The sequence below is a fragment of the Ranitomeya variabilis genome, chromosome 4, assembly GCF_051348905.1.
Source record: "Ranitomeya variabilis isolate aRanVar5 chromosome 4, aRanVar5.hap1, whole genome shotgun sequence".
Classification (NCBI taxonomy): domain Eukaryota; kingdom Metazoa; phylum Chordata; class Amphibia; order Anura; family Dendrobatidae; genus Ranitomeya; species Ranitomeya variabilis.
The window spans coordinates 623,913,755-623,933,849 of NC_135235.1; the positions used below are offsets into that span (position 1 = coordinate 623,913,755).

Sequence of the window (20,095 nt, forward strand, 5' to 3'; positions counted from 1 at the left end):
GAAGACACCCCTAGAGAACTGTCCACTTTTAGCGATTATTGGCATATTTGTAATTACCGGGTTTGCACACCAGGGTCTGAAGATCCTTCTTGAGCCGAGTAATTTCTTGACACAACTGAAAATCATCCATCCTATAAAAAAAAAAAAAAGAACACAACCCCCCCAAAAGACACAGAAAAATTAAAATCACCATGATAAATCAAGAGCTGAGCGCAGTTATTTTACTTTTATCATATTACCGTCCATACTTATTTCCCTATATTACACAGCAGAGGGCGACAAAGAGCACAAGACAAAGCTCCGCCCAGAACGGAGAAAAGCTGAACCCCATTCTCTACTTTGAAGCAACATGGGAGAGATGTGCACAACTATAATCATTTACCAAAACATATTTTATAACATAGCTTTGTAATAGAATTTAGGAATATTTACTGCAAATTGCACAGTGAGGTAATCTGTGAATGGAACTGCCCTTTAAGGGTTAAGCACTGAGTAGGATTTACCTCTTTAAACCGAACACTTTCTAAAGTTATTTCCATTAGCAGATTATAGTGCTGCATATGCTACGAATAGTAAATTGAAAAATTCCCACTCAGTAAATATAGGCTTAAAGAGGACCTGTTTAATTCCCAATGCTCTCCTGTATGTTCTGCTGGTTTTTTTACTTTAATCCATCATATGGTTCCAAAGATGTGCGCTTTTTGATTTATTGCAAGACACGCCCCAGAGGATCCTGGAAACCACGCCCCCTAATCAAAATTAGCACGAGAACAAAAGGCCCATAGTTCTGAAGCCATATGACAGATTTAAAAAAAAAACAACGGACAAGGAGCAACGGGAATAAGAACAAAAACGGTCCACTTCTGGTGACAGGTCGACTAGACATCATGGCACCACTTCAGTGTCTTGGCCATTCTTCCTGAATGAACCCTTGGCCCATATAGTGATGTATATGGTGACTATAATCCAGGGCTTGCCTACACAAGCAAAAACATACAGTACATGGACTATTTTTTTTTTTTTTACACCTTTGCCAACAATAGACCAGGAGTTGGCAAAACAAAGCTTAGCAACCAAAACCTGTCACTTGTCATAAACATAAAATTATTCTACCCGGTGTAAATGCCGCTGTTCTCCTGAATCCGGGGCTGTTTTCCTTTTCTTTATGCGCCTCTCCGTTCCCGAGATATGGCCCTCTCTTTGCTGTATAGAAATCTCGTCTTGGTAGCCAAGAGGGCTTGGTCATCATGAAGAATCTCACAGAGAAGAAATGATGACCACGCCCAGTTGGCTAATACGACTAGAATTATATAGAGGGGAAAGAAGGCCATATTTCAGGAACGGAGAGGCGCAGGAACAAAAGAAAAACAACGCCGGATTCAGGAGAACGGTGACATTTCCGTGAGTTAAAATAATTAAACATTTATGGTAAGTCATCAGCCCTATTTGCCCACTGGTTTACCATGCATGTGGGCGTAAGATGCTGTCAGACAGCTGTGCCCTGGTGAATGGACAGATCCCATTCATCTGTGGACAGTCCCTTGATGTCCATCATGAGTTAGTCACGCCAAGGCCTTGAATAGATGAGGTGGGAGCTCGGAAAGTCCCTTGTTGCCCAGAACATTAAAGACCTTTGGTAGCTTGGAGATGTTGAATAATGACGCCACTGGTCGCTGTCCAGTTCTGCAATATCCATGGCTTCAGATGACTTTAAAGTGGGTGGGATCCTCAAAATGGTCAGGACACGCCCAGTGGACTCCTAAGCCTTCATCTGCATATTTATTGGAGTACAGGGGCAATAAAGTGATCAATGGATACAACTTTGGAGTCACAAATGGTGGCGGAAGCAGTACATTTCCTGACAGGTGCCCTTTAAGTTACGAGGGTATTAAAATAGGCGTCCAGTCCGCCATCCTTTGCGAAACTACAAGTCCCATCATGCCCTGACAGCCTGGTACGGCCTCCTAGTGGGATAGGACACCTCATGTCCTCGGCATTGCAGGCACAGTTCCCTTCCTAACAGGCAGCCATTATAAACTGCTGCGCACCTGGAGGGGACGTCGTCTGCAGAGGTGTCGGAGGGACAACGGCCATACATCTCCCCAACAAGTGTAGTTAGCGGCTGGCAGCCAATAGGAGTGGACCGGCCCTCACGGCTGCTGCTGCTGCATCCTGCCTGTTGCTAGGCAACCTGTGGAGTAGGGCAGCACTGACTCATCCTGGTGACTCACACCTGCATCTGCTCCCATGTGAGAAGATGATGCCCGCTTAACCCTTCGCTGCCACAATCAGCTGCATTATCACATCTGCAATGTCTGACCCACCCTAGAATTTTAGTATTAGTAAGAACAGGTGGTTCAGAGACCGTAATGTCATGTCTGCAAACTCGGGGCTGCTGTTCCTGGTTGTGGCGCTCTGTCCACATCTGCATCTGAAAAAGCAATGCTGCCTGACAGACCCCTATAGACTTAAAGGGGTCCGTCAGGTTCTGCGGTGGTGTCCTTTTTTACAACGGGAAAAATAGTGCTGCGTGACGATTTACAGATTTATCCCCTCAGCGCATATGGACATATTAGTGCATCCGCCCTCAAGACCGCGAGTGTGAGCCCTGAGCTCCCTCCACAAGTGGTATATGATGGCTGTGCGACACAGGCAGCATCTGCATGCAACAGGAGGAGCCAGAGCTGACATTCCATGCCTGCTGTCAACCATTTAGCTGCTGCTGTTAATCTCTGATAATTAATTGGAACACTAGCATGTGTGCACACACACTGGTTACTGATGGGATAGACAATCGCTAGGTACCGATGGGTAACCTTTGCAGCCAGTGATTAAAAAAAAAAAAAAAAAAGGATTGCAGGTTCAACTCCTCTGAGACTAAAAAAGTAGTGTAAAAAATAAAAATTAAAAAGTTTATAAAAAAAAAAAAAAATCACCCCCCCCCCTTTTCCCACAGTTAAAAATAACTAAAAAAAATATATATACATTTGGCAAAAGTCTATAAATTAAATTAACCTACATACCTTCCTAAAAATACTAGAAGAAAAAGCAATTAGCACGTCTGATCAAAGCCAAAGTGGTGTACATGAAAACATCAACTCGCCACATAAAGAAGTATATATTATATATATATATATATATATATATATATATATATATATATATATATATATATATATATACACACACACACATATATATAGAATTTACGTAGAAAATAAAAAAAGTTGAAAAATGTGTGTCTTATATATGGTGTGATTCAAACCTACAACTCACCCCACAAAAAAACAACCCCCCCCCCCCCCATATCGAAAAAAAAAAAGTTATAGCTCTTGGAACAAAGAAACAGCAATGATGAAAAACAAAAGAAAATGGAAAATAAACGCGACTGATTATTTTTTTGCATGCGAGAGATCATTGAAGTCTGAATGAGCCCTTAAAAAGGCAGTTTCCTCTGGGTATTATTGGGGGATCACACCTCCTAGACTCCCGGCATTGTGGGGTTTTTATGGTACTCACATGTATCGCAGCTCAGACTCCCTCCTGACCAAAATTTCCCGGATCCTTTCTATCTTGAACAGCTCATCTTCAATATCATCTACTGTGGTTGTGGAATCGGCCATGGATATCACATCGTCAGCTGACAAAAGAGGGTGAAATCCCCCCAAAAAACACAATCTTAGTGCGATGGTGCAAACCCATCTAATTACATATTGAGTGCCAGCTCTTTTATTGGTAGCAGATTGGCATACTAGGGAGCAACTGTGTTACTCATGCTCAGCATCCTGATACTGTGGTCCGAGGATCATCGGGTTTTCTCATACATGGACAATCATCCGAGTGCGGTCTGATTTCTTTCACAGACTCAGACTTGCATTGCTGATTTTGATCGGATATGAATTCGATATTTTCTGCAGACCGCTGGGTCAGAGGATAAAAAAAAATATATAAAAATCGGACATGTGGACAGCCCCAAAGAATATCATAGGTACGAGTACTAAACTGCTTATGAGAAAATCAGATATATGAATGAAGCCTTAGGCTGCAATACCAGACACAACCTGTGCATAAGAGCGGCGCTGTTTCTATAAAAAAAAAACAACACAACAACAATTTCCCTATCTTTATTCTTCCTCCTCTATTTAACCCAAAGATGACTATGGAACACTTGAAACGACAGTTTCTAATGGTGACGAAGTTAGTAGATTTTTTTGGATAATTTTTAGATGGGTAAATGTAATTTTGAGATAATTGAATCTACATAAAACATTTTGAATGTGTTTTGTGCTGCACAGTCACAGTCCTTGACTTCAGTTTATGGCTTTTCCAGGTGGATGTGCACATAATAGAGACACTTGTCCTCGTGCACATTAGTACACGCTGTGCATCCTCTCTCCGTAGGGTCTATTCTCCTCGACAACAATAGTCTATATAGAAGTGGACCCCCCACCTTCATGGCCACCACGCTCAGATCTGCTATTCCTAAGGTTATGGAGGTGGAACTATCCATTATGTTTAGATTAATGTTTTCTGTATAAACCAATCAGGAGCGGTCCAGACAGCGAGGGGTAAGACAAGGAAATAGAAGATTATTGATCTTGTCTGCTGCGTTAAAGTAACCCTCCATGATCTGCACTGCTAAAAAGACTTTTTACACTTTATTCCTTCACTCCAGAGCTGCAATCACAATTCTGCACTCTCGGGTTTCAGATTTCTATACTATAATGCTGGAAGTATCAGGATGCTGAGCCTGAGCTTCGCAGTTGCTCCCTAGCATGGAATAGGCATCAATTCTGTGTTGGTCGTTCCTCCGTTATTCCTCCTGGAAATGTAGGGATAATTTGACAACTGGGCGTTACTAGATGAAATGGTGTATTGATATTGTCTGCTGCGCTAAAAGATTTCTAACACATTCAGTAGATTTATTTCTCTTCTGCAGATCCTGTGCTACGTTTCCTCCAGAGCTGTGATCACTATTCTGCACTCTGTTGCCTGAACTTGGCTGTTACCAGATGAAGGTGTACGGACGCTATCTAATCATTTATGGCAGTGTCAGACTATGCGAGGACACACCTCTTTAACAAAGTGAATTTTAACGCCCAGTTGTCAAATTATTTCTAGATTTCCAGGGGAAATAACAGAGGGACACGACAATGTAGAGTTTTAAGAACAAATTAGTTATATTATGGGGAATGCAATAGTTTGCAGTCAGAGAAGGGCGACAAGTCCCTTAAACATCACAACTTATACTCCAGTCACATCCAGAGCTGCATTCACAATAAAGCATTACTCACAATACAGCAGATGGCACCTAACTGCTTGGCTCGGATTGGAGGCATTGGAAGTGCCCTGCAGTGAAGCATGCTCGCCAACCAGTATAATCGCAAACTGAATTATAAATGCAGCTCTGGATGTGATTGGAGTATGGACATTACATGCAGTATATTGCAGGCTGTAGATGATGGTATAGATACATATTGGTGGGATCCCCAGCAAACAGACCCTGCTTGCTGACGGTCTCTCCGTCATCTGAACAGTTGTCAGACGACAGGGGCGATATCTACAGACAGCGGGGTGTCAGGATGGACGGACACTTGATGGACTGAGGAAAACAAGCCGCTCTCGGCCTCCGTCAGCTCCGAATGTCTGCAGTGGTTCCCAACCTTCACTGTCCAGATCCATATTATGACAGCTGACCACACTGGGCTGAGACCTGCTGCCAGCCCAAACTACTGCCCTGTGCAGCTGCTGAGCTGTGTATCCAGTCCTACCCTGTGTGATATTCTGCTGCTAGGCCAGAGTATCTAACCCATCATGAGGAATAACTGGAGGCTGAGCGCTGTAATTAATCCTACCATGTGTGATACAGTCTAGTATGTCAGTGCATCTAATCCTACCATGTCCGGTACCGTGCTGCTGAGATGTGTATTCAACTGTTCCATATGTGATATTGTGTTGATGAGATGTGTATCCAATCCTACCAAATGAGGTACTGTGCATCTCATCCTATGTGAAATAACTGTCTGCTGAGCTGTGTATCTAATCCTATCCTGCGTGATGCTGTCTGCTGAGCGGTGTATCTAATCCTATCCTGCGTGATACTGTCTGCTGAGCTGTGTATATAATCCTATCCTGCGTGATACTGTCTGCTGAGCTGTGTATCTAATCCTATCCTGTGTGATACTGACTGTTGGGCCGTGTATCTAATGTGTGATACGGTCTGCTGAGCTGTGTATCTAATCCTATCATGTGTGATACTGTCTGCTGAGCGGTGTATCTAATCCTATCATGCATGATACGGTCTGCTGAGCTGCAGGTCTAACCCTATCATGCATGATACTGCCTGTTGTGTCGGTGTATCTAATTCCATCATGCGTGATACCGTCTGTTAAGTTTCTCTATCCCGTGTTATGCCGTCTACTGAGATGGCGTATCTAAGCCTATCATGTGTGATACTTCCAGCTGAGCCTGTCCAGATAAATCTCTCATGTGTGATTAAATTTGTAGAGCTGGTGTACCTAATTCTATCATGTGCGATACTACTGGCTAATTTGTGGTATCTAAACCCATGTCGTCATGTGTGATAGTGTTTACGTACTTGGTGTATCTAATCTTATCATGTGTGATACTCTGGAGCCTCCCAAGTTTGATGATGCATCTTTCCTTGCGGAGCTGTGTATCTAATCCGATGTGTGATACTGTCTGTGGAGCCGCTGTATGTTCTGTTATCACATGTGATACTCTGCTGCCGAGCCGGTGTATCTCAGCCTACGGTCTCAGACACTATAGGACGGGGACAAGTTCTCCCTCATTCATGAGGATGGCACGTGAGCGGGGGCCAAGACGTTTTATGAATGGAGCCGCATGCTGATCCCCCCTGCAGGATAGCCGAGGCATGCAAGGACAGCTCCGTACGGTGCCCGTGTGCCAGCCTCATGCCCTGACTGGCGGCTCACTGGAAGGATTCTATGGGAATTTTACTACCATTTGTATCCAATCCAGTGACGCCGGCGGTCCGACCGCGGGTGCAGGATATGCTAGCGCTCACCTGTGGCTTGCTGCTCGCTGGCTTTCCACACTGTGGATTCCAGGGATCCGTACTGCTTTGAGGATCTGCGTTCTTTCTCCATTGTCGGCAGCCAGGGAAGCCCTCCAGGGGTGATCTATGTGCGCAGATGGAGGTCCCCCATCCACAGCATCACTGCAAGAGAAAAATAAATTACTATATGGCAGAGGGGCTCGGAGAGCGAGACGGGAGGAGGGGGGCTGCACAGACACTCATTTGGCTGCTGCCAAACCACTGGAGACTTATCAGCCGGGAGATTATGGACTGCTGGCGGATGTCTGCCCTCCAGTGGATCATCTGTGCATCTGCACTCTGTCTGCAGGATCCAAATGAAAGCAGTTGAGACTTCGCGGTGTTAATAGAGTCCAGGATTAGGAAAAAATATGGCAGCCTCCAAAAATAAAAAGCACCGCCTTGTCTGATATTAGAGCTCAGCTCCACTGAAGTGAATGAGACTAAGCTGCAATACCATGCACAACCTGTAGACAGGAGTGGCGCCATCTCTAGGAGGGGGGGAAAAAAAAGCTGCTGTTTTTCTAATCATGGAAACTTTGTTTACATCAAGTGGGTGAAAACTCCTTTTGCTCACATGGATGCCAGTTGGACGGGATCAGGGTGACATTTTCAGCTTCTGCATGCAAAATAAATAAGATTTCCCTTTACTGACCTGAGATCTTAAAATTGTAAGGAATCCCTTTTCATTATATGGGGGTCTAAAGAGTCGCATTACTTGTGATCGCCCACCTGACCCTACGTGGAGCGTTGCAAGGTGCGCGCTGCCGGCCATAGTTAAGATACTTGAGGAGTCCTGCACACGCTGCAGCAGAGGAAAAATGGGTCCGGGGCGCTAAAGGGGTTAATCTCCTTCGCCTGGGGCACGATCCTCTCCGTGTTAATGCCGATCATTAGTAGTGGTGGTGGGAGCAGGTGGGCTCGGGTTTATTTTTTTTACTTGCACAATGGGCAGAAAATCCTTATAAGACGAGGACTGCTACAGCGAATGGCCGTCATATGGCCGAATTCACACGGACTGACCGTTGGATACCTGATCCGAACAGGACAGCATCATGTGTATCTATGGTGCAGGACCCCCGCGGCTAGTTCGTGCATCGGGGTCCGGGATTTATGGTCTTAGGAGGATTTCATTCTAAATTGCATTTCTTGGGATTTCCTTTGTGATGCCGCTCGGACACCATGCCCTTATGGCCCTTCAGGTGGGCCCATCAGTGGTCGTTTACTGGCCAGAGTAGCCGGCTGACGAAAAGCACGGCCATGACAAGACGGTTCGGCAAAGCTTCGCTCATCTGCAGTGCCTTGACGGCTGTGAGCCGAAATCATGTGACGACTAACAAGCGTGTTGGGCAGTTTCGACAGCATCGTCCAGCCATATCCTACACAAGCTCAGGATCATCCTTACCATGATATTCCATGATCGCCTTCTGTGCTGTCTCGATGACTTTAACCCCACTTCGGGTCATGATCACACAGTACGTCCCTATTCCGGTTTTTTTTTTCTAGAAAATGTGGCATGATGTAAACACGACCTAGACGAGCCAATGATCCAGGACAAGCTTTTATAGCAACTACGCTCGTTCCCGACTATCTAAGGCTGCGTTCACAGGTAGACTATCCGAAATGTATGGATCCAAGCAAGTATCCTCTTGCGTGTGGTCTTGATGGCAGTAACAAAGTACTTGCTTATTAGCCGAGCAATTTAAAAATCTCCCTCCGGAATGGGGACACCTGATCTAATGCCTACTACAGGGCCTGATGGCATTACCCAACGTCACAAACTCTGCCATATTGGGCTGCCACGTATTTATCATAGACCCACAATAGGCAAACAATTGCCGAAAACCTTCTGGACTAAATGGATTCACTGTCGTATTTCTTGCCCAGGTCAAGATGTGGCCATTTATCTCTGTTGCTCATATAGTACCAACATACCGGCGTCTCTGTCCTCAATGGGACTCACAAGTCTACACCAATTTCACAGGAAACTAAGCTCTCAGCATAGTGGAAGGAAACTGAAGAACCTGTAGGAAACCCATCCAAACATTGGAGGAACATAGGGGAGTCTCCATGCAGATGAACTTGGTCAGGTTGAGACTCAAGACCCCAGCGTTGCAAGGCAATAGTGCCAAACAATGAACCAGGGGTGATGCCAATGTAGGAATCTTTTTTTTTGGTGAAGGTTGAATCTCTGGGTCATTCTCTGACCCCTTCAGATGTCCACATTTGGGATAGTACATTGCACTGAAGACTTGGTAATGCCATGTCAGCTCCATAGCTACTAAATAAGGCGGTTGTAAACTTTTTACCAACTGGATACAGTTAGTGGAAGAGGTCAGGAATGTAATTGACAAATGGCTCATGTCATGCTGCCCTCCATTGTCTAATTCAGCGGAGACAAGACCATGACTGCTTGACTAATAGAGTAAAAGCTCGTCTGGCACATCTTACAGGTAGGAGCATTGCAGTGACTACATAGTCTGGCATTCTGCTCTAACTACTGGGAAGGAAAGAAGAGGTAAAATATTGGTGAGAACCCAGCTGTAACTATCAATAGGAGCTCTATTTTATATACCGGGGGTGGCAAATTCCATGTTAGAATAGGTTTGTTGCATTACTGGCTCCTTAAAAAAGGTCCAGTCTTGTAGTATCAGCCTAAGGCCACATTCACACGCTCAGTATTTGGTCGGTATTTTACATCAGTATTTATAAGCCAAAACCAGGAGTGGGTGAGAAATGAAGAAGTGGTGATGTGTTTCTATTATAACTTTCCTCTGATTGTTCCACTCTTGGTTTTGACTTTCAAATACTGATGTAAAATACTGAAAGTGGTCTAAAAAGGCAAAAGCTGCACAGCATCCCACGACATCAACTCACAGACCACGTTGTACAAATGTTTTTGGCCTGATCTCAGATATGCTGTGGCCCGACCAAAACTATTTGTGCAGAAATATATATTTGGCACTCTTGTGGGTGGATTGGATGGTGCTCAAGAAAGGTTTCCAACCCGCATGTACTAACAAATTGAAGAACTTGGCACTCAAATGGAGATGTGATGAAATAAAGTTCCTTTTATTATTGCATTCAAGGTTTGTTTAACGCTTTTCGTCTTACATCAGACCTTCATCAGAACTGAATGCATGAGTGGAGGAACCACGGTACCAGCGCCTCCACAAACGACGCAGATCGCATTCCACAAGCGCTGGTACCATGTTTCCTGCTCTCATGCATTCAGTTCTGATGAAGGTCTGATGTAAGACCAAAAGCGTTAAACAAACCTTGAATGCAATAATAAAAGGATCTTTATTTCACCACATCTCCGTTTTAATGCCAAGTTCTTCAATTTGTCTAAACCATTTGTGCAACTTCCTTTTGTGAGATTATTTTAGTGTAATAATGCAGACAAGCCGCCAAATAGTAATCATATATCGCACACCACGATCCCTGTGTCACAACCTCACGCCACGATCCTTCTCCGTTTGGCAACCCCAAGCCACGATCCCCCGCCGTGTCACAACCTCACGCCACGATCCCTTCATCGCGGCCTCACATCACGATCAACTCGATGTCACGGCCTCACGACAGGATCCCCCTCTCCGTGTCGCGACCTCACGCCACGATCCCCCTCCATCGTGTTGCAACCTCACACCACAATCCTCTTGATGTCGTGGCCTCACGCCACGATCCCCCTCCGTGTCGCGACCTCACGCCACGATCCAGCTCCGTCGTGTTGCGACCTCACGCCACGATCCCCTCGATGTCGCGGCCTCACGCCACGATCCCCTCGATGTCGCGGCCTCACGCCACGATCCCCCACCGTGTCGTGACCTCATACCACGATCCCCCTCCGTGTCGCAACCTCATGCCACGATCCCCTCGATGTCGCGGCCTCACGCAACGATCCCCCTCCGTGTCGCAACCTCATGCCACGATCCCCTCATTATCACGGCCTCACACCACGATCCCCTCATTATCACGGCCCCACACCACAATCCCCTCAATGTTTCGGCCTCTCACCACGATTCCCCCAATGTTGCGGCTCATGCCACGATGCTGCAGAACAGATTGCGTCTATCAGATATACTATTATGTAACGCGAGGTAATTAACAGCCTAGGTGCGTCTAGCAAGCTGCCTAATCTATAACCAACTCTTCAATCATTCGAAGGATATTTATAAAAAAAAAATAATAATAATAATAATAATAATAATAATACAGAGTGTAATAAAATACTATATATTATCATCCATTTTCATAGTGAGCCATATTACATCAAAGATTAGGTTCATGGTGCCATTAAGTCATGCATTTTATTACAGGCTACCATTTTTTGCAATCATCTTTCATAGCTTTAACGAGCCAGTCTCTTTCCTGGTCGTCATCAGTGTCGCTCAAGTCGCTGTTGTCTGCAGCAAGGAGCCGCGAATAGTTAATTTTCTTTATATGGGGAAGTCTGGGATGGACCAACAAGAACAAAGCGATCCAGAGCAGCAGAGTTATGCTACACGCTTGGAACAGTATAGGAAGGCTAAAACTGCTGACAATGAAACCACTGGCAAAGCTGCCCAGGCTAGCGCCACAGTCATGTGATAAGCAATGCAGAACGAGCTGCAGAGCCCTCTCCGTCCCTGGTGTAGCCACGTCATTGGCTTGGGCATTTACAGCCCAGACAAGGGCTCCGTTGCTGAAGGCACTTAAAACTTGAATGGGTAACACAGCCCAAGGTGTCCATAAGAATGAGTAATAGACCATCTGCAACGCCAGACAGCCAAGGCCAGTGACCACTGTCCACTTGAGCGAAATAGCTCTCAACATTTTACCCCTGAAGAAGTGAAGCACAACTTCAGAGAAAATAGCAAGGCTGACAGAGATTCCCATATAGAGCTCCGTGCTGCCCACGTCCTGCATCTGCCAAAACAAGAAGTTGTGAGCTGTGGACCAAATAGCGCCAGTCAAAAATACGGTGATGGTAAGAAGGATGACTCGGCCGTCGCTTCCGATGAGAGCTAGGGCTTTCATAGTCTTGTTGCTATGTTCGATTTTCTTTGACACATGTATAGGATAAAAAGTGGCAAGGATCATAGTGATGAGCATAAAAGCAGAATAGCCATAGAAATGAAGATAGATCCTTGGGATGTCAGCCATCAGGAAGCAACTGAGATTCTCCATTAACAGTACAATGGCACAGGAGCCAATGCAAGCTCCCATGTGGCTCCAAATCCAGACTTTACCATGCCGGTCAGTGGCATCTACAAAGTCAAGATATTCGTAAAGACTGTCATCTGTTGTCCACTTTAGTGGAGCCGAGAAGATGGCCCAGATCATGACCATGCCCAATACGACCAGTAATATCCTATGTTCATTATCCAGGAACTGGTCCAGAACCGGAATACCCAAGCTGACATCTCGGACTTTCTTATGTACAGAATGGTTGGATGGTATAGGTTTCGAAGATGGTATAAGAGTAGAATCTGAGTCTACTTGAGAAGAGTTGCTCAAAACCTCGTTGTTATGGCTGGTGGTTTTCTCTCTAGACTTAGTGGATGTTGGTTTAGTCTTTGGTTTAAGCTTTTTCTGCCTTGGAGTGTTGGTTTCTAGAAGTGTTGATAAAGTGGATATGGCAAATGTCGTCTCTGTGGTGTCACCATTTTCCATGGTTGTGTCTTCCATTGTCCAGTGTTCTGTAAACAGGACTGGTTCTGGCTGAGATGTCGAAGTACCTTCAGGAAGCAGAAAACTAGTATTGTCCTCAGGTCCAAACAGCTCCACATCTATAGCACCTGAGGTGGTCACCTTCTGATTCCAAGGAAGACTAATGTTACAGTATCTCAGGACCATATCTCTTTCCAACGGGGGAAACAAAGTGAAGGTTATGCCAACTCCGGCTGACAACAGCAGAGACGCCGTGATGAGAAGCCTTCTCTTACTGTTCGTTTTGGCCATGTAAGAGCAAAAAGGGGCCCAAAAAACATGGATCATGTGCTTCAGGCCTATTATTATCCCCACCAAAGGAGGACTTAGTCCCAGGTGTCGGAAGAAGATGGTTAAGAAAGGGATAAGGCAGAACTTTCCAATGCCGTGGAAGAAATGGAAAAGGCTGGCGATGGCCAGAGCCTTGCTGATGTCCCACTGCTTGGTGACACTCATGTTTTTAGTTGGGAAGTGCCTCTTCCAGGAGTCCTGTGAACACATAATAGAGCGAGTTAGAAAAACTCCCCATATTTTGTTATCAGTGGACTATGATACAATCATCTGAGTTGTAGTTAATATACATCGGGCTTCATTAGATTATATGACCATGAAGAATGTGTTACATTGGTTCAACCTACTTTATCACAGAGGCTATGAAGCCTCACATCTATAGATGAGCAAAAGCAGTTCCCGGGACCCTATTCCAGAGGCCACGTCAGTAGTCAGTCATGCCTCCTCCTACATGCTGACATCCCCGACGCCTCTTCTGATTACAACGCCTGGCATGATACCGAAACCATGACATCACTGTTGGGCGTGTAAGTCAGAAGAGGCGCTGGGGATGACAGCAGGCGTGAGGTGGATCGCCAGACTTCCATCCGGCGGCCATAGAATGCCATGGTCCTGCAAATTAATTCGCTGATCTCTAGTCACATTAATTACAGCCATTGTTAAAGGGATAGTACAAAATTAGAAAAAAATATGGCTGCTTCCATCCATAAGCAGCATCACACCTGTCCACAGGTTTTTCCTGGCACTGAAGCTCAGTCTTAGGCCTCATTCACGTCTGTTTTTCACGGATAGGACTTATACCCACTATAGTCCCTGATTTTCCACGGATCGAGTGGCCCATGCAAAATCACAGAGTCATGTCCGATTTTGATCCAAATGTCATATCAGAATAAGCAATAAAAGTTTTTTGGTCTGTGAAAACTCGGTGCCGTCCTATTTTCATGGACTGTTGCATATCAAAAGAATAGAGATTTTTTCCCCCCCCTTTTCACGTACAAGAAACTGTGACTAAAAAAAATTAATAAATGACTGACTAAACTCCTCGTATGTGAAAAAAATGTATGTGTGAATGAGGCCTTATTCTTGTCAATGAGATGCAATACCAATCATGGACAGGTGAGGGTCTCTTCTTTAAAGGTAGCAGCCATGTTTTTCTAAATTTGCACAATCCCTTTAATACCTTGTCACTATGTGTCCTGATCCCTCATGATGAGGCAACCCATGTAAATGTACGGACATGGAAAACCTACGGTATTTTCATACACCCTTTTAGTGGGGGAGTCAGCTAAAGATCCTTATCCCTTGGCCAAAATGGAGAGCTACAAAAAGTGAACCTGCCCTTTATCATACAGACAACCCACCAATGTGAATGGACACGGTGTAATATTTCATTTTTCCTGTGATGGCGCTGCAGAGATATTCAACACTTACGCAATATTTCCCTAATATCACAGCTGATCACTAGGGGTCTTATAACAATGGACGTGCGATGAGCTTGTAGTCAAGGAACTCGTCTAACAACTGAAGAGAACCCTTTTAAGTGCTACGTGACTTTCTTAAATACGGAGCACTTATAACACATTTCATAGTGCAGACACAGTCTTCCACCGCCTCTGCTGTGCAGCCCTCTACAGACCTCAACGGAGACTGTGCATCTGCCGCACGACAGCCCACAAAAGTAGCGCAAATTGCACGCGGAGGGATAAACTTTCACCATATGATCCTCGTACCACGATAGGGCCACACAGCTGAGGTGGATCACTTGGGTGTAAATGTATTTTCTACATTTACAGTAAATATATATATATATATATATATATATATATATATATACACACACACACACACACACACACACACACACACATACACACATATATAATTACACAAACATATATACATATGGGCCTGGCCTTTAGCGATGCTCAGTTCCAAGTAATGCCTTGCGGCAATAGCCCGTGATGATGTAGCAGTCTCGCAAGACCGCTAAGTAATCTGGGGTCATTGCTGCAATGCATTCTTGGGACCGGAGCGTCGCGAGGGGTGGAAAAGGCTGCCGCGGACGCCAGAAGGTGAGAATACAATGATTTTTTTTTATTATTTTTAACATTATGTTTTTACTATTGATGCTGCATAGGCAGCATCAACAGTAAAAAGTTGGTCACACTTATGGGGTTAATAGCAGCGTTAACGGACTGCTAAAACACTATCTGGGCGCTGACTGGATGGAAGTATGGAGGGGGTGCTGACTGGAGGGGAGTATGGAGGGGGCGCTGACTGGAGGGGAGTAGGGAGGGGCCAATTCGCGGCCGGACTGTGCCTGTCGCTGATCGGCTGGCTGGGCGCGACCCAGCCGGTCTCGCGAGACCGCTACATCATCACGGGTTACTGCCGCAAGGCATTACTGGGAACGGAGTGTCGCGAGGAGCATCGCTAAAGGCCTGGGCTGGATCCGGGGGCCGCCTGAAGGTGAGTATATAACTATTTTTTATTTTAATTCTTTTTTTTTTTTTTTTTTTTTACAGGGACATGGTGCCAACATTGCTATATACTGCGCGGGCTGTGTTATATACTGCGCGGGCTGCGTTATATACTGCGCGGACTGCGTTATATACTGCGCGGGCTGTGTTATATACTGCGCGGGCTGTGTCATATACTGCGCGGGCTGTGTCATATACTGCGCGGGCTGTGTTATATACTGCGCTATATACTGCGCGGGCTGTGCTATATACTGCGCGGGCTGTGTCATATACTGCGCGGGCTGTGTTATATACTGCGCGGGCTGTGCTATATACTGCGTGGGCTGTGCTATATACTGCGTGGGCTGTGCTATATATTGCGTGGGCTGTGTTACATACTGCGTGGGCTGTGCTATATACTACGTGGGCTGTGCTATATACTACGTGGGCTGTGTGACTTTCGCCCGGGGCCCTCAAAAACCTGGAGCCGGCCCTGGCTTCACGGATTGGTCACGGCTGGCCGGGCGCGACCAATCAGCGACAGGCGCAGCCCGGCCGCGAATTGGCGCGGGATTTGAACCACACATCGCTAATAGAATCGGGCCATCATCTAGTGTGTATAAATAAATAATAAAAAAAAAATTATATATATATATATATATATATATATATATATATATATATAAAAATCAACGTCCTATGATGTTGGCATCGTAACAAAAATGTCCGTCTGCCAAGATAAGGAACTTGGCAGGAAAATCCTTGGTACTATACAGCGAGTGTCTTAAGAGGGTGTGAGTATTTGCTCTCCGCAGCAGGACATAACTTCCTGGTGTGATAATGAACTTGGTCTGCTGACTCCCCACGACATGTTGTAGTAAGAAGCGTGATTGCCTGCTGGGTGCGATGTGCTGCACTTCTATAGGTTCCTTCTATGGTGGGACGTTGGAGGTCCTAACACCCGTGAGGTCACCTCGGCCTGGTCACAGCCATCCAACTAAACTCCGTCAGGTACTCCCCAGCCAGCTAAAAACTTTATATAAAGGACTGCAACACTCCACATCTTCAGAACCACCCTCTTGTCCAGAGTTCCTGTGACAGATTTTTTTTGGCATACATACAGGTCATGTTCTTTGAGGAGACCACCCCCCAAGAGGTCATCATAAAGGGGTTACACTGTATTTGAAGTTTTCACCAAACCATTATCACCAGATTGCCAGAATGAGGAGCCGAGCATTGGTGAAGGATCGAGGTCAGATCCCCAATTATAAGACATGTCCTATCAGTAGGTAATCGATAGTGATGAGTGGACATGCTCAGATAAGGAGTTATCCCGCATGCTCGGGTGCTGAGGGTCTTCAGCGTGCTCAAATAATATGTTCGAGTCCCGTCGGCTGCATGTCTCGGGGCTGCTTGACAGCAGCAACACATGGAGGGATTGCATGTTTATTAGGCAGTCGTAAGACATGAAGGCGCGGGGATTCGAACATATTATTCGAGCACGCCAAAGACACTCAAGTTAGCACCCGAGCATGTGGGATAACACCTTGTCTAAGCACGTCTACTCATCACTACTGATTGATGCTTATGGCTGAAAACCAATCCTCCCTAAAGTGACGTATATCTACATCATCTGTTGGGTTCCCATGTATGGAGCTCCATAACCTGCAGTTGAACACCTTAGATGCCTTCGTCAATACAGACAATGGCGCCTAAGCAGTTAGATATGAGATCTTATCTGTTATCCCATCATGACGCAATAGTGAGGGTTCCACTTGGTCTTCATAGCAGCCAGGTGCCTCCTGAAGACCCTTGGGTCTGCCATGTTCTGCTCCTAGAAGTACATTATACTGCAGAGGTATTTTACAAGCAACCATAGGTTCAAATTGTGGGGGGTTGGACTCTTCAGCCAGTAACCCAGTTATTGGTACAATACTTTTCTGGCAGAGTTCCACAGGTATCCAGACATGGAGGAGTGAAGCAGGTCTTCAGCACCTGAACTGCAATCTTCAAAGGTATGATGGCAAGGAATTGTAAGGTCCAGACCTTCACCGATTCTAGCCAGTGGAACTAAATGATGTGCAGGACCCTCGCTTGTGATTAGAAGACGTGAAGTCATGCGTGTGTTGTGCCACAACTATGACAACACGCCGGGCCTACTAATCAGAAGAAGAGGTACCAAGGATGCCAACAGGTAGGATAACAAATTCCACAGGGCTCTGGTCCAGAAGCCATGGACTACTGACATGACCACAGGACCACATATCATTGGTACAATCGCATAGGGACCTGAAAGGTAAGGGGAACCATTTCCATCTCCAAAGCAGGGGGAACTGGCCATTATGATGAGCTATTAGATTGCAAAATGGCCCTACATTGTCCTCTTCTGGCTGTGCCCACCCGTGCACAGGACTGCTTAGACAGCCCCATTTAACATGTCCTTATAGAGTATTATGTCTAGAAAGGACCCCCGATGAGACCCTATAGGAGATAGTAAAGCCACGTTGGGGTATGTGCACTGGACTTTTGTTTCCCAGAAAGGAGAACCTGTCAAATTTTTCAACCGGCAAAAGCTTCAGGAAATGCTGGAGTTTTTATCCCGTTGCATCCTTTTTAGTTTTTTTTTTACCGTTTCCTGAGCGCTTCGTTGATATTTTTAACCATTGTTGAGGTGAGTTTTTTTTATGCATTTTTTTCGAATGTCTTATTTTCTAACGCCATCTCACAATGAAGAAATCTAGACCTTCCCCTCAACTTGTATTGTATCCTCTGAGGGGAAAATGCCTGAAAAGTGGACCGGTCACTAGCGATGAGCGGACGTGCTCGGATAAGGTGTTATCTGAGCATGCTCAGGTGCTGACCGAGCGTCTTCGGCGTGCTCCAATAATATGCTCGAGTCCCTATGGCTGCATGTCTCACCGATGTGCGACAGCAGCAACACAGGCAGGGATTGCCTGTTTATTAGCCACGAGACATGCAGCCACAGGGACTCATATTTTTCGAGCACGCCGAAAACACTCAGGACCCGAGCATGCTCAGATAACACCTTATAAAGCGCATGTTTGATCATCACTACCACTTTGCCGTGTTTGGAAACCTCAAAAAGACGCTCAATAGCCTGAACATGTGAACAGGAATAGAAACCTACATCTTCATTCTTTTGAGCGTTTAGCGCTTTTTCAGGGAGGCTTTGGAGCGGAAACCACCTTAATATTTGCCAGCTCCTTCCGGATGAGATCAGCCGACCTGAGGGCGATGCTGCTAAAAAGAAGGTGCCCTCATTGCTCTGATCACTACGTATACTTCAGATTCCAACGAAACTACTTTTTCTGCAGTTACGTTGGGTTTCCTTCCACATTTTACGTTGAATAAGCAACGGGACACGATCTGGATCTGAAAATGTGCAGCGCTAATTATTACCCGACCGGACGAATTCCCATTGAGGTTTGTTCATGTCGGGGGAGGGGGCAGCCACAGCACCCCAAATCAGTTCTTCTGCTCTCCGCCACCCATAGGGTTAACTTGCTCCCCCTCCGCTGACAGCCGAGGAATCCGGACAGGTTGAGCAGGTTGTAGTGCTTCGTGCGGAGTGCGTCCTCACCTGGTACGGGTGTACAGCAGACGGATTTGGGGGGCGGCGAAGAATGATCACATCTTATAGGTGATATAGAAAATATTTGAGGCCTTATCAGTAATCATTGCAGCTTATCTCACAGTTTTCTAACTCCCTGCTTGCTGTCACAGAATGGAAACATTCAGGAACATTTTGTGCATTTTGGGGTCCGTTTGCATTCATTTACCAGGATAATGGGGTCACCAATACACTAGTAGGGGGCCGCAGATGCGGAATACATGGCAATAGGCAACAACCAGTCCAAGCCCAGGGGTCTGCTGATTGTTATAGCATGCCAGGGGTTATAATGGAGCAGTTCTGACGTCACAGGCCTAGTCTGACTGCTGCAGGTAGTCTGCGATAATGATGACGTCATTACAGGAGTGATATACACGTAAATCAGAGCTGCCCAGAGACTGACCTGCCGCTAGGATGATACAGGGCTCTCCTCCACACGAGGAAGGGTCTCCCGGAGAGATGACACCTGGGGGAGGCTCCACATCTCCGGCCAGGACACAGTTACACCCGCAGCCTCACCTGCCGGAGGTGGCGGACACGTCACCGGCCTGCAACCTGCTGCACAACCCGCCCCTTAGCTGCTAACCACGCCCACCAGCAGGTGTCGCTGCTCATACACCTGACATGTCACCTGTCACTGTCGCTTGGAGACGGGATGAAGCGCATAGATCATAGAAGTACGAAAGTAGATAGACAAGACACAGAGAAGACCGCGATGACTGCTGCCATCTAGCGGCTGCAAGATGAATAAACAAATGGTGCCCTATCAGATGAAACGTTTCATATATGCACCGCAGATGAGGGAATGAGCGAAAGGCTCTGATTGGTTGCTGTCTACTTAGGGGGAGAATGTTCCAGACTTCTCTCCTCACCTTCTCTTATGTAACGACGGTCTGCTGAGGTAATTTTAGACAGTCCTAGTGGTGGGTCACCGTGCAATGAAGC

The 20,095-nt window shown here is 45.9% G+C and overlaps 2 protein-coding genes across 5 annotated transcripts in view; both read right to left on the minus strand.

Annotated features, from left to right (window-relative positions):
• Positions 1-19,871, minus strand: part of LOC143766118 (bMERB domain-containing protein 1-like) — a 32,376-nt gene extending 12,505 nt beyond the window's left edge. The window contains exons 1-4 of one of the 4 annotated variants that reach the window (XM_077253551.1): positions 19,782-19,871; positions 7,049-7,201; positions 3,520-3,640; positions 58-131 (exon numbers count right to left, since the gene is read on the minus strand). In XM_077253551.1, the coding sequence (XP_077109666.1) occupies positions 58-131; positions 3,520-3,640; positions 7,049-7,130 (277 nt within the window). In that variant the 5' untranslated portion in view covers positions 7,131-7,201; positions 19,782-19,871. Of the gene's footprint in view, positions 1-57; positions 132-3,519; positions 3,922-7,048; positions 7,202-19,319; positions 19,423-19,553; positions 19,688-19,781 lie in introns of those variants that run through there. The other 3 variants (XM_077253549.1, XM_077253550.1, XM_077253552.1) reach the window with 3 other exon arrangements.
• On the minus strand, positions 11,294-19,693 carry MFSD6L (major facilitator superfamily domain containing 6 like). Its single transcript, XM_077253543.1, has 2 exons — positions 19,554-19,693; positions 11,294-13,258 (listed from the first exon to the last, which is right to left on the minus strand). Exon 2 carries the CDS (start codon positions 13,223-13,225, stop codon positions 11,399-11,401), a length of 1,827 nt encoding a protein of 608 aa, XP_077109658.1. The 5' UTR covers positions 13,226-13,258; positions 19,554-19,693; the 3' UTR covers positions 11,294-11,398.
• Positions 19,872-20,095: the final 224 nt, after the last annotated feature.

Excerpts from the sequence above, each read along its gene's own strand:
- MFSD6L (XM_077253543.1), bottom strand. The coding sequence starts at position 13,225 with ATGAGTGTCACCAAGCAGTGGGACATCAGCAAGGCTCTGGCCATCGCC.